The following is a 14,364-nucleotide window of genomic DNA, read 5'->3' on the forward strand; positions in this document are numbered from 1 at the left end:
AGTTGACCCCCCCATTTTAAACTGAACTTGTCAATCAACAGAAGCACAGATTACATCACGGCGACCGAGTGACTGCATAAGGTAGTGTACTCAGACACCTGAGGCCGTTTGGGGATCATGTCCTATTGTGCTATGTGGCGTTCATTACATCGCAATCACTGGGACAGTCTGTGGTGTTTCTGAGCCCTTGTCCGGTGTGATTAAATTGGTTGCACCCGCGGGCAGGGCACGGCGCCAGGACTGCACTTTACAGGAGCCCCACAGGCTTTAAAAGGTGCCACCCGGAAGGAGCGCGTCAATTCACCTGGCAGCCGATAAAGGCGTTCTCGCGAGTGCGTTTCAAGTAAGAAGTTTAACTTAAACTGAATATCAATCGCTTGTTAAAAAAAACTAATTAAAACTCAATTTTAGCGCTGTAAATAACACGTATTATAACACAATGTAATTGTTCTTAGTTCATCGACCTCAGAAGGATGAATGACAGAGCTGACCCTCTCGGGATTCCAGATACGAGCAAGTAACCTGCAGGCCACCTGAGACGCCAGCAGCACGTGCTAAACACACCGAGTCCGTTTTCTTGATGGCTTGGCTCCTTTAAACTTGAGGTAAGTGTTAAACTATGACATGTTTCAGGGAATGAATCTAAACATTGCATGCTGTGATTGCCTATGAGATCAGTCACGTACGTTGCAGGTGCAAGTAGTTTTCAGCACACCCACTGACATAAAGAGATGTGCAGACATTTGTTATTCTGTGTGCTGTTGTATTCAAAGTGATGGCGATGCATTCGGAAACACGTAGTAATCGAAACATGAGCTTCTTCCAAACTTCCACAAATGTTTCGTATACAAATAGATGCCAGGGAAAGGGCTACTGTGATTTTGGTACTGTATTTTAAGAGCAAAGCTGTGTCTGCATTCACAACCAATAAATGGAAGTCTTTGGTTTTCCTTCATATCAAATGAAATGAAAGTAAATGAAGAAGGAACTAGCAGCTGTTTAGTAACTTTTCAGAGTATCGGAGCGTGTCCAGAGTTTGTCAACAAACCATGACAGCAATGCTGATTAAACTTAAGTTTTAAATGTTTGACCTGTGCCCTGGCATAGTCAGTGTAGGTATCAACTTAAACTTATATAACGCATAACAAAGGCAACTAATATAACACACCCCAAGACGTGACAACGAGTAATTAGCTTAGTAACTTAAGCACTTGCTACTGACATCTGAATGCATCTTGTAGTTATAGGTTTGAATACTAGAAGGGCAAACTAAGCCTTTCATCCTTCAAAGTTTGAGAAACTGAATATCATTAAAGTGGGCAAAGGAAAACGTATTTGCACCCTTACTGCACAGGAGGTGTGTTGTAACGATAATGGTGCATTCCATTATACATTTATTCAGCAGACACTCTGTACCTGAATTTCCTGCTGTCCTGAGACTTTGGTTTGGCAGTCGGGCTAATATTTGCAAAGTAATTACCGGAGAGACATTTGGGACATTTTTTTAGCATCTTAAGTAAACAAAGTTCACTGCAGATGGGTTTGCTTTGTTCCATTTCAGAATGCATGCCCTTGCTTTACTTTATTTGATTTAAAGGCACTAAAGAAAAGGAAACTGCAGGCAGGAAGCCGCTGGATTGTGCCACATCAGTTGTATGACGGAAGAGCAAATGCCTTTACTACACATGCCTTTACAACATGGACAATTCAGCGAATGCGTTGTTACCATGCGTCCCTTTAGGACGCAAGTTGTTCCAAGACTTGCCTTAGGGAAACGCTGGAATTTGGAATTGTATAATTTACTATGCCAACTCTTGTCTCTGTAACAGTAGGGAAGGTGTTGGACTTAAAACCCAACAACAGCTCAGCAACCTGTTGTAACGACTTGCGTGCTACAGGAGCGTGTGGTAACAATGCGTTCCTTGTAGTGCTCGCCTTCTAAAGGCACAGCGTGGTTGTGACTGCATGGTAAAGGGTGTTCCCCCTTCACATCAGGAGTTGCTCGTCCCACTCGGAATATGTGAGTCTCTTCTCCACCACCAGCGCCTTCCCACATCCAATGCCTCCCAAAGAGGAGACCTTCCATTCTTTCCAGGACTACTCTTAATGTTCCTCCCTAACAACAGACACTACCTGTCTTCACAAGCCAGTTTTATCCGTGCCATGATGGGAGGACGGCCCGGGAAACGAACTGCCATGGGGAGCTCCTGATTTGGAGTGATGAAGATACATTGTGACTTACAGGTTCATTATCTCCTCATCCCAGTCTTAATTTTATTTATTTGCTGGAGTTTTATATAGCATGAACTTGACCCGAAGGTATCACAACGCTTTACATGCGCACCAGTTGCATTACAGATGGACACATTTATTTAGTTAGGCACAGGGAGATGAAGTGATTTACCCAGAATCACAGAATGTTGAGCGTCCCTTGCCGAGACTCGAACCCAGTTCCCAAGCTTCGAGGTTACCGCTCTACCCGTTAGGCTAAATCCTAATAATATACACATGCCTCTCAAGAAATAATATGTTTTTACATAGACTTTATTTGTAAAATACATCCACTTCAACAAAACACAGAATTTGCCAACAATCACTTTATTGCAGCTTCAATACCTTATTTTCCAGCACCTATAATGTGCCACGAGAGTGTTAGGAGTGGACCAATTACATACCCTATAAATCTCATGTAGAGGCGCACCAGCTGACTCCGCCCATGATATAGACACACCCCTGAAGGAGTCCTCTTGCAACCCTCCAGAGACAACACACCCAGCTGAAACATAAGCCTGAGTGATGGCTACCCATCGACTCAATGTCGCTGTTGCCCCTTTCTTTCCTTAATTTGCTGCCCCATGGGCTACAAATATTATGTTTGAAGAAGAAAACTCTTTCGTCCTGGATAAATAAATCACCAAAGCTCTCTTGATGACCAATGACTTCGAAACCTTGAGTGAAATATAAACTCTACTACTGGCAGGAAAACTTACTGTAAACAGTGAAACTGCTTCTGGACCTTTTGTCGGAATTTAGGATAAGGTCTCACTACTGTTTTAATTGGAAGGAATTTTAGTGTCGCGTAATACCCAATACACCTAACTCACCCAATCTCTTGGCTGGTATGATTGCCAGCAAAAAAAGCCACATTTGTCCAGACCCAAACAGTATGTACAGGTTCCAATGTTTCAAATTGCTTTTCCTGCAAACCCTTAAGAAACATAGACTAATCCCAGGTAGCTATGGGAAAATGGTTCACCGGTCTTTTCAACGTAAAATTCTTCAATAATTGAAGAACTAAAGAGACAATCTTAGACACATTTCCAGGTGGTTTGTGGAATCCTCTAACGTCTGCCCACTGGGCTGAGGGTATTGAGAAGATAGGCCTAACACAAAACCATCTCTTAAAAAGTAAGAAATAGGTGACATGACCTAACATTGAACGCTTTCAAAATGTGCCCAGTGCCTTGCATATAGAACAAGAGTTTAAGACTTACAACATGCCTGTATATAACATAACAGGTGTATTTGTAAATCGCACAATTACCTGAAGGTCTCCTGGCGCTGAATAACAGATGTTTCTTGTTACCCAACTCAATGGTACTCATTTTATCAACCTCAAATGGATGTAAGGCTGAGTGGACCCGCCGAGATTTGAACCTGTGACCATGGGGTCAAACACATGCCACTGTAGTGGCTGCTTTAGTCCACTGAGCTACCATCCCTACCTGCTACCTGTGCTTTGAACACCTTAAGCCCTGGAGGGCTTGTCCTTCAACCTCCAAGCTGTGAGATGCTAAGCAGTCAATTTTGCCACTGACAGGAATGGAGACTGAAGAGGTGAGGGTTGAAGACGAAACTGAAAATATCTACTCAGCAATGGGAACCAGGGACAACTGGCCCTAAACAGAACCTCTGGGATCACTTGTACCTACTCGCTTGGAATCTTCTGTAAACCCCTCGATGGGAGAGGTATCAGAGGAAATGCAAACATAAACAACATTGTATCTGCAGCCCACACAGCCTGATGATCAGTCTTCGCACAGAAAAGAGCACTGACCGAGGAGATACCTTTATATATTTACTATCAACCGTAAGGTTTCTCCGTTCACATGATAAACTGAGGTTGGTAGTTTGCGACTGAACCTCTTCACTTAAACATTTTCCACCCTGGTAAAATATATCACTCTCAATTCCAAAAGATGAGCTTCCTCCTATGTTTAGATTTCCCTAGCTATTCTTACCAACCCTCTTGTCCTTGTCACCATTGTTTGTTCAAGTAAGCTTTTGCCACGTCTTTACCAGCACCAATGCATTCTCTGCGTGGTGCAAACCTCTAAAGGGAATCCCATACCGCCACCAACTCCTTCCAGTTTGAGGTGTTCCCTTTCTCTGACGGTGACAAACTTTCCTCTTCTTCCAAAGCTTAAAGAGTGGCGCCCCATTCCCACAAACACTTATGTCCAATGTTATATCAGATGTTATGATCCTTGGACCTGGGCACTGAAAGTAAAAATATTTTCTTAAATTTGCCCGATTCAACCACCACTGTAAATGACCCTTCATCTCCCATGAGACTAAAAGTAGCCTCTTGCATTGATGTACCACTGGGAACCAGTGATCTCGCAAACAATAACCTACTGGCTTCAAATGGTGATGCACTCAAAGAAACACAGCTGTTGTTGTTGACTTCAACCCTTGGATCTTCAACCAGCTGTGGGCTTCTGTAACGAAGCTCCCTGGGTCACTTATGCTTGCAGTGATTGAATCCTTCTCTCTGGAAAGAGCACTTGTTGCTTCTGCATGTCTGTTAGCGCCCCAAGGAATGTCTTTAAATGCCCTGGTGTTGGACCAGACTTCGGATAGTTCACTATGAATCCTAACACATCTATATTGGAGCACACCTCTTTCCCACAAGAGTCTTGCTTCAGAAATCAACCAGTTATCCAGATAAGGAAACAACTGAATACCTTGCGATTGTAAGAAAGGCATGACTGGTGCTGGTACCTTTGTGAACACTCTCCCAGATGAGGATACACCGAAGAGGAAGAGCTCCGAACTGGAAATGATATTCTTGAAACATAAACCTCGGGAACTGCTTTTCTCCCTTATCAGACATAGAATAAGCGTCCTGCAAATCCAGGGTTGCGAAATTATTTTATACTGACAGGATAGAAATCACTCGTTGCAAAATCAGTATCCTGAAGAGTGTGTAGTGTGCAAATGTGTTGTTACAAATTTGTTATTACCTCCAAGACCTACTGGTCTGATCCTACTCGCACCAATTCTGGCTAAAAGTTTCTCAGCCAAACTTCTTTTGCCCCTTTCGTATAGACAGCATTTACTGGGCGGCTGGGTATCAGATTGTGGTCGAGATTTTGAAAAAATCACAGCCCCCCCATCCTGGGTCCAGCCTCACAAGGCACAGTTCTTTCCTTGTAAAGACTGTATGGGCTTTTTCTTAAAACATTTTATAAAAAATTACAAGAGGGGCTCGAAATGAAAAGTGCATCTTTCCTCAGCCGAATTCTTAACCATTTCATCCAATTGTGAATCCAATAGATTGTCTCTCAACAACAGAAGGTGATGAATCACAGACCTCTGTGATTGCTTCACCTACCAAAGTTTAAGCCACAATAATCTCCTTCTGGCTATTGCTATACCTGATTCAGTCAATGCCGCCTATACTCAAAACAGCGTCCAACAAGAACTGGGCAAGAAGTCCCCTTTTCCCTAAAACCTCCATTGAGTCTTTACCCTCTTGTAAATAATCAGAGTATTTGAAAGTCTTTCACTAAACCCAGAGACGTGGTTGTATGTTGGAACCATGCAGGCATTTAGTGTGCATGCCTCAACAATGCGGTCCGAATCACAAATACGGCTTTACAACTCATTCATTCACTACGCAAGTCATTCCAATGACTTGCTTTAGGGAAAAAGTAGAGTTCGAATAGTATAATTTACTATTCCAACTCCAGTCTGCGCAACAGTAGGGAAAGTGTTGAACTTAAAGCTCAACATTAGTCCAACAATGCTTTCATTATGGCAAGTCGTTGTAACGGCTTGCGTGGTAAAGGAATGGTTCAAACCACATTGCTAAGGCACATCGTGGTTCAAGCTGCGTTATGAAGGCTGGTTCCCTGCGACGCATATATTGCATTGGTATTAGCCCTCGGCGAAAAGAGTCATGCAGAATAACTCCTTTAGAAGGCCCTATACACCACAACTAGGCGCCATGGCTCCTTCAAACCCAGAAACGAAGTGGATGCCATGGTGACTAAAATACTATTCATCTCCAAGACCTGGGGATATTTCACCTCAAAGTGGTCCAATGGATATCTCGTTGATAAAAACCTTGGGAAGGACAACTTCTCTAAATCCTTCCATTTCTTTAGAACCACGGCCTTTACTTTATTATGGAAAGAAAGCACATCCACCTGAGGTGCTGTAGACTGAGTAAAGAAGCATTCCTTGTCCTGCCTTGGCCTCTCCTCATACTTCAGCAGCTTCCTAGAATGAGACATACACTACACCAATGGACACCCTTGTATGTACTTCCCTTTAGGACCCTATTCTGTGTCCACGCCAGTGTCCAGCCTTTGTCTCTTGTCTTGCAGTTCAGCCAACTCCTTATTTGCTGCTTGTCTTCAGAGACCATCCTCTGAATCTGCTTCACTATGTTTGTGCTTCTGAAGAGACTCTCCCATCAGTGTATCTATCGTACACTGTTTTGCTTCAGGCTGTGATCCTACCAGCTGTAGCTGGCTAGCTTCTTGTAAGGCGCCAATAATTTATCAATTTGCCTCATATCTAGCGTCCAATTAATTCCCCAGGCTATAAAATCACACCCTTCATAGACGGCTTTTCCATTTTCTTTCTTTTCCAGAGCCCGAGGACCTCCACCCCCACCCTCCCAACCCTTTGCATAACTCCAGGCAAGTGTTCTTATGAGAACACCCTGCCTTAGAGCCGGGGACCGACTTATGCAGAGCACACTCCCTCCATGCTCAGTCAGCACCCCGGCATAGTACACAGGAGGGGAGTTCCACAGGCTCTTCAATGCTGGGAATGCTGCAAGCCCAGCCCTGGCTGCAACAATAAATAAACACACGCACTTTAACTTTCCTTACCTTGGGTGTCAGGAGGATGTGCTTGAAAACAGTGAGTGCCAATCAGGATGCTCCTCGGGCACAGAGGAGCCTGTGAGAAGTCATGGAAAGGAAGGAAGGAAGGAATACTCTTTGAGAGACAATGGACGGGAAGGCGCTGACTGCGAGCAGAGCCTCACGCATTAGGAGTGGGTGGGGAGCGACACTGACGAGGTAATGGGTAACCCAGAAAGGGTGCCCGTGCAGGTAGACGAACCTTTTGAGTTAAAACCGTGATCTAATTAAATCCTGCACACCGAGTTTATCAGAAATGAACGAGATCATGAATACAACATCCTCTTAAGTATTTGGGGGGCCCCAGACAAGACCTATTTTAGGGGCCCCAGATTAGAAGAAGGGTGAAGTTGTATTACCCATTTCCAGCTAATCCAAGCTTGCATGATGCCAAACAATTTTAAATTATATGTTAAACTTTAACAGGGTCACACAAAAAAGGCAGAAATAGGTCTTACTCCGACCCCAAAAATGGTTAAGGTGACACTGAGTAGAGAGACAGACTCAGGTGTAAGGGCAGGCAGAGATGGAGAAAAGTTTAGTTAGGAAAATAAACGGAGGTAAAATAGAAAGTTCGCTTTTCCAAGGCGCCCTTTGGAAGGTGGGGTCCCTGGGCGATTGCCCACTCCGCCTGTCTCTTAAAACGCCTCTGCAAAAATGGTAGCATTCAGCAACGTTCATGCTTAAATGAGGATGAGCTGATGGCTTTGGCAGTGATGTTGCATCCCACTGCAGGTTCCTGCAGTGACTTCTGACATGGGTGCTCTACATTTTCAAAGCCACAACCAGCCGTGACCAGCCGGGTGTTGACGATGCGTGAAGAGCAAACTGATAGAGTGCTGGGGTGTCTGTCCGACGATGTTAACTATGAACCGTACTGTCCTATACTGGTTGGCAGCTACCCCCTATACTGGTTGGCAGCTACCCCCTATACTGGTCGGCAGCTACCCCCTATACTGGTTGGCAGCTACCCCCTATACTGGTCGGCAGCTACCCCCTATACTGGTCGGCAGCTACCCCCTATACTGGTTGGCAGCTACCCCTATACTGGTTGGCAGCTACCCCCTATACTGGTTGTCAGCTACCCCCTATACTGGTCGGCAGCTACCCCCTATACTGGTTGGCAGCTACCCCTATACTGGTTGGCAGCTACCCCCTATACTGGTCGGCAGCTACCCCCTATACTGGTTGGCAGCTACCCCTATACTGGTTGGCAGCTACCCCCTATACTGGTTGGCAGCTACCTGCACACTATAGACTTCTCATACAAATTCTGTGTGCTCTGCTGCTGTGCATAGTTAAATATAGCTGAGTGTGTAGCATATGCACACACTTTAAATCTTAGAGGAAAGTCTGAAGTTAAGCTCCGCAGGACATAGACAGTCTCTCCGGAAGGGTGAGAGCAAAAGTTAGAGGACAGGTGCGGCGGGACAGATGATGCGTCTCCTGCGTAGAGTCTTCCCACTCCTCCCACTTTTGATGCGAAAAACACTGGTCCAGGCCCTTGTAATCAGTTTTGTGGGGTAAACATCATTTATCCCGAAACCTTAACACTGCATGCCATTACAACGTGGTCGTTACAATGACCGGGTTGTTACAACGAATTCCATTACTCCGCGAGTCGGAACAGCGACTTGCTCTAGGGGTCAGAAGGTGTTGGATTAAAAATCCAACACGTTCCCTACTGTTGCACAGACTGGAGTTGGAATAGTGAATTATACTATTCCAACATTCAGCGATCCCCCTAGAGCAAGTCGTTGTACCGACTTTCAGAATAATGGAATGCGTTGTTAGAACGCTGTTGTTGTAATCACCACGTTGTAATGGCATGCGTAAAAAAAGCATGAGGGAAAATGAGGCATATTCGTTGTGTGGACTATTGTAACGCTCTTTCGGCTGCCACTAATGAGTCTCTACTCAACAAACTACAGGTGGTCCAGAATACAGCAGCCTGCCTAATTCAGAATATACCAGCCAGAACCTCTTCCTGCACCCTCTTGCGCTCCCTCCATTGGTAAGATTATTACTTTTCCAGTCTGCTGTATCCTTCACAAATCAATGGATGGCAGACAACCGAGCTGTTTGAGAGAAAAGCTTATCCCGCATCAGCTAAGAAGATCTCTGCGATCTGGGGAGAAATCTCTCCTTGTCTTACCTCGTTTTAGAAAAACTCGCTCTGGGGGCAAAGCCTTCTCCTACCTGGCCCCCCTCTACTGGCTGGAACCATCTTCCATCTCACCTTTGAAAGTGCTCTGATCACCTTCAGTTCAGAAGGATCCTCAAAACAGAGATTTTCAGGCACTAATGCTATCTGTCAGCTCTTCCACTATAGCGGGGAGACATGCTGTATGCTGCGGTGTGTGGAAGCAAAATGTGAGTGGCAATTTAACAGTCCAACAGAAAATGAGGACTAACCCGAAGCCCCTCTAGTCAAGAGATCTGTTCATATTTTATAAAAGATTTTCGAGAAAATGGAGTCTGGCAAGACAGTTGAAGCTGTCTCAGAGGCCAGGACTTAGAAACAAAAAGAAAAGGGCAACCCATTGAGAACTTGGGTGTGAGTAAATAACAACAACAATATTAAAAATAAGGGGACCATTGACCAAACACAATTATTGACATTGATTTTTTACAGTAATTTTTTCCGACTGAAATAGGCATTTCTACATAGCCAAATGGTACTTGTTCTGTTTGTTATAAGCCTAAAATTGAAAATAAAAAATTAGGAAAAAGAACAAATATAATTAACGAGGGCCGTACATGAGAGAAAAAAAGATTATTTATGCCATAAAGATTTTGACAACGTTTTACATTACAGGGACAATTTTCAACACATTCGTGGTGGTGGGATATATACATACATTAGTGGTCACATGGTTCAATGCATGCGATGTTAATGATCAGCAGTCATTGTTGCAAATACCTTCTTCAGCAAGAATGTGTAAGGTGTGGAATAGACCACACAGGCATGACATAATTGGGCAAGGGCCGTGTGCACTATGCAATATAAAGGTGAGGCATAATTGGGCGCAAGTGCTGGGCCGAAGAGAAGGGGCAGTATGTCTGTATCATGGGATTAGAACACCTAGGTATTGGGCCCTTATTTATGAGGCCTTGCGTCAGTTTTACGCCGCCGGTGCGTCACTTTTTGTGACGCACCAGCAGCGTAAAAAATGTGCCTTGTTGCGCCATATTTAAAAAGTGACGCATCTAGGTAGATGCGTCACTTTTTAAACCCCTGCGCCACATTATACCTGCATCAGGTATAATGTATGCAGAGGGGGCGTTCCCCCGCAAAAAGCCTCGTAATAGTGACGCATTGAAATCTATGAGATTTCACTGCGTCACTTTTAGGACGCTGTTGCGTCTAAATCTTGCGCCTGCCTCACAGCAGGCGTAAGACTGACGCAAGCCCTTTCACATGGGGCTTTCCCCATGTGAAAGGACGCATTTCTGGAGTTGCGTCACTTTTTTATGACACACTCCAGCAATGCGTCACTTTTGCGCTTACTGATACGTCAGAAATACTGACGTATCTTATCTGTAACTCCTTGCGACATGATGCGTCATACATTAAATATGACGCATCAGGAATGTCGTAAGGAGTGCGCAGTGAAAAGTGACGCATCGCTGTTTTCACGCAGCGATGCGTCACTTTTCATAAATGAGGCCCCAGGGTCTTTACCTCAACTAAGGGGCATGGGATTGACCGCGTTTTAAGTGCGGGGAGGGGAGCGGCCCCTGAGAATCATGGGTAGCCTCTGTGATTGCATCCCTGTATGGGGGTAACCGGAAGATGATCAGTTGCTCAACATAAGTTGCAAGAAGGGGTTAGTGAGCAGTAAAACCAGTAGAAAGCAAGGTATAACATTTTTAGCTAGGACCTGAGAAGTAGTGTATGTGCCCTAAACGCCCATGTCAGCCTCTACCTAGGCTGGGCAGGCCCCCAGTGAACTCCAGGGTCCCTGGCAGACTAACTTATCCTCCATCTTGGAGAGTCTCTCTGTGTACACAAGGCCTCCTGGCACTGCAATCACTCGTCCATCTTGCACAGTCTCCTGGCTTCTGTCTCTCAGACTGCCAAGTGGTGTGCACACAGTGACACAATAACTTGAGGACACAAGCTCTCAGGTGGCTCGCTCAATGGAGCGCTTAACTGATGCGCCCCTGCGGTTATCAAAAGAGTGCGGGAGATACTAAAACAATCAAGATTTATGGTTAACTCGGCTGCAAATACACCTTGTGCAACGGTTAAAGGTGATTGTGTGGAGAAATATTAATTGAGCTTAGCTATTTAAGGGACACCTGAACTTTGGGACCAGTTCGCAGGAAGAGATCGCCTACGGCGCCAACATGGGCTTCCTCGGCCTGCTGTGGATGTACCGCAGGCTCCTCATCATCTTCCTCACGCCCTGCCTCCTGCTCCCGCTGCCGTTCATCATAAGAACCAAGGTAGGTGTTCCCCGTGAGGGCTCAGTGTGGTCTGACAGAAGTGAGTGGAAGAGGCGCGAGAGCAGGACGTGAGACTGTGTCGCGAGCTCCTTGTGTGGTGTTGTGTGCGTCGTCACCTATGAGTTCATTCTATTTGACACTTACGCTCTTACCGCACAGTACTTTGGCTCGCCGCCATCTTGCTATTTGCAGGTAGCCAGCTCGTTATTTGAAGCATTGTGCAATAAGAATGCTGAAGGTTTGCGCGGCTTTGTTTGTGCCAACTTCCCTATCTTTCCTTTATCTTCTCTGGTTGCTCCCCTTGCCTTTTAAAAGCGTCTTTGGCCCTTTGTTCAGGAAGCTGTCACATGAGTTAGCTCAGCTGGTTGAGACCCCGCAGCACAGACTTGGCCGTAACCTACAGGTCACGGTTCACAATCTAGTGGCGTCGTCTTTCATTCTTCAGATGTCAAAACAATGGGAACTGTAGAGTCCGGCAGCCTGTTATTTAAGCACAACAAGACCACATTTTAATCGATAGGTCCTTTTGGCGGGTTCTCATTCCTTTGCTGAAACTCAGAGAGACAATATTTATTGCAGCATTCTAGAGAGAAACATTGATGGACTATTTTAATCGATAGGTCCTTTTGGCGGGTTCTCATTCCTTTGCTGAAACTCAGAGAGACAATATTTATTGCAGCATTCTAGAGAGAAACATTGATGGTCTAAAACAGAGCATTGGAGAGCAAACGTGTAAACGTAAAGTGCGCTTTTAACGTGCCATTTATAAGTGTGCGTAGTGTACTGTTGCGCAGTGTTCCAATAGCAACGATATGTGTGGGGTCAGCAGTGATGTCCACTACTGTTAATTATCAGACGCGTCTATATGCATATTATCAATAATAGTGCACAGTGCACGAATAACACAAGTGTATGTCATCACTAATAGTTCAAGCTGTCCTGTAAGCTACCAAGAACAGCTGGACGAATGTGTCATCATTAGTGGTGCATAGAGTACTGTTACGTACCAGGAGCACCTATAAAGGTGTGTTAAATAAATGTGCTCACTCTACTGTCACCTGTCAACAGCACCTACGTGTGCCCGTCACACATGAGGCGCCCTGTACTGTCGCCTACCAGAAGCACCCCAGTATATGTCATTGACACTATATTGTCACCTACAGGGAAAACTTATGCATGTGCCATTCGTTATGGTGAACACTGTAGTATCACCTGCTAGGAATATCCCTGCATATATGAACAATAATGGTGCGCACAGTACTGTCCCCAAACAGAATTACCACTATTGGCATGATCAATAATAGTGCACACTGTATTGACGCCTGCAGAGAAAGCCTGTGCATGTGCAATTAGTTATGATGAACAACTAGTAGCACCTGCCAGCAAAATCCATTTACATGTCATCAGTAATTGTTTACACTGTACTGTCACCAATTAAAAGCACCAATGTAAGGGTCATCAATAATACTACACATTGTACTGTCACCCAATAAAAACACCAAAGTAAGGGCCATCAATAATAGTACACACTGTACTGTCACCCATTAAAAGCACCAAGGTAAGCGTCATCAGTAATTGTGCGCACTTTACTGTCACCCATTAAAAGCACCAATGTAAGGGTCAACAATAATAGTACACTCTGTACTGTTGTCTACAAGGAACATTTAACATATGTCATGCGCAATGGTGCGCACTGTACAGTCACCCATCAACAGTGCCAATATAAGCGTTATCAGTAATGGTGCGCACAGTACTGTCATTCATCAAAAGCACCACTGTAAGCGTTATCAGTAATGGTGCCCACTGTACTGTCACCCATCAACAGGGTCAATGTAAGCGTCATCAGTAATGGTGTACACTGTACTGTCACCCATCAAAAGCACCAATGTTGGCTTCATGAGTAATGGTGCACACTGTACTATCACCCATCAAAAGCACCAATGTAAGGGTCATCAGTAATGTTGCGCACTGTACTGTCACCCCTCAAAAGCACCAATGTAAGCATCATCAGTAATGGTGCGCACTGTACTGTCACCCATTAAAAGCACCACTGTAAGCGTTATCAGTAATGGTGCCCACTGTACTGTCACCCATCAACAGGGCCAATGTAAGCATCATAAGTTATGGTGCGCACTGTACTGTCACCCATCAAAAGCACCAATGTTAGCGTCATGAGTAATGGTGCACACTGTACTATCACCCATTAAAAGCACCAATGTGAGCGTCATCAGTAATGGTGCACACTGTACTATCACCCATCAAAAGCACCAATATAAGCGCCATCAGTAATGGTGCACACTGTACTATCACCCATCAAAAGCACCAATGTAAGCGTCATCAGTAATGTTGCGCACTGTACTGTCACCCCTCAAAAGCACCAATGTAAGCATCATCAGTAATGGTGCGCACTGTACTGTCACCCATTAAAAGCACCACTGTAAGCGTTATCAGTGATGGTGCCCACTGTACTGTCACCCATCAACAGGGCCAATGTAAGCATCATAAGTTATGGTGCGCACTGTACTGTCACCCATCAAAAGCACCAATGTTAGCGTCATGAGTAATGGTGCACACTGTACTGTCACCCAGCAAAAGCACCAATGTTAGCGTCATGAGTAATGGTGCACACTGTACTATCACCCATCAAAAGCACCAATGTAAGCGTCATCAGTAATGTTGCGCACTGTACTGTCACCCCTCAAAAGCACCAATGTAAGCATCATCAGTAATGGTGCGCACTGTACTGTCACCC

The 14,364-nt window shown here is 44.9% G+C and overlaps 1 protein-coding gene across 2 annotated transcripts in view; it reads left to right on the forward strand.

The window, feature by feature from the left end:
* Positions 1-297: 297 nt before the first annotated feature.
* Positions 298-14,364, forward strand: part of SLC13A1 (solute carrier family 13 member 1) — a 309,760-nt gene continuing 295,693 nt past the window's right edge. The window contains exons 1-3 of one of the 2 annotated variants that reach the window (XM_086966833.1): positions 298-343; positions 456-605; positions 11,460-11,612. In XM_086966833.1, coding sequence (XP_086822959.1) covers positions 11,514-11,612 — 99 coding nt within the window. In that variant the 5' untranslated portion in view covers positions 298-343; positions 456-605; positions 11,460-11,513. Of the gene's footprint in view, positions 344-455; positions 606-11,459; positions 11,613-14,364 lie in introns of those variants that run through there. The other variant, XM_086966838.1, reaches the window with a different exon arrangement.

This window comes from Lissotriton vulgaris, chromosome 1_1, assembly GCF_964263255.1.
Source record: "Lissotriton vulgaris chromosome 1_1, aLisVul1.2, whole genome shotgun sequence".
Lineage (NCBI taxonomy): Eukaryota > Metazoa > Chordata > Amphibia > Caudata > Salamandridae > Lissotriton > Lissotriton vulgaris.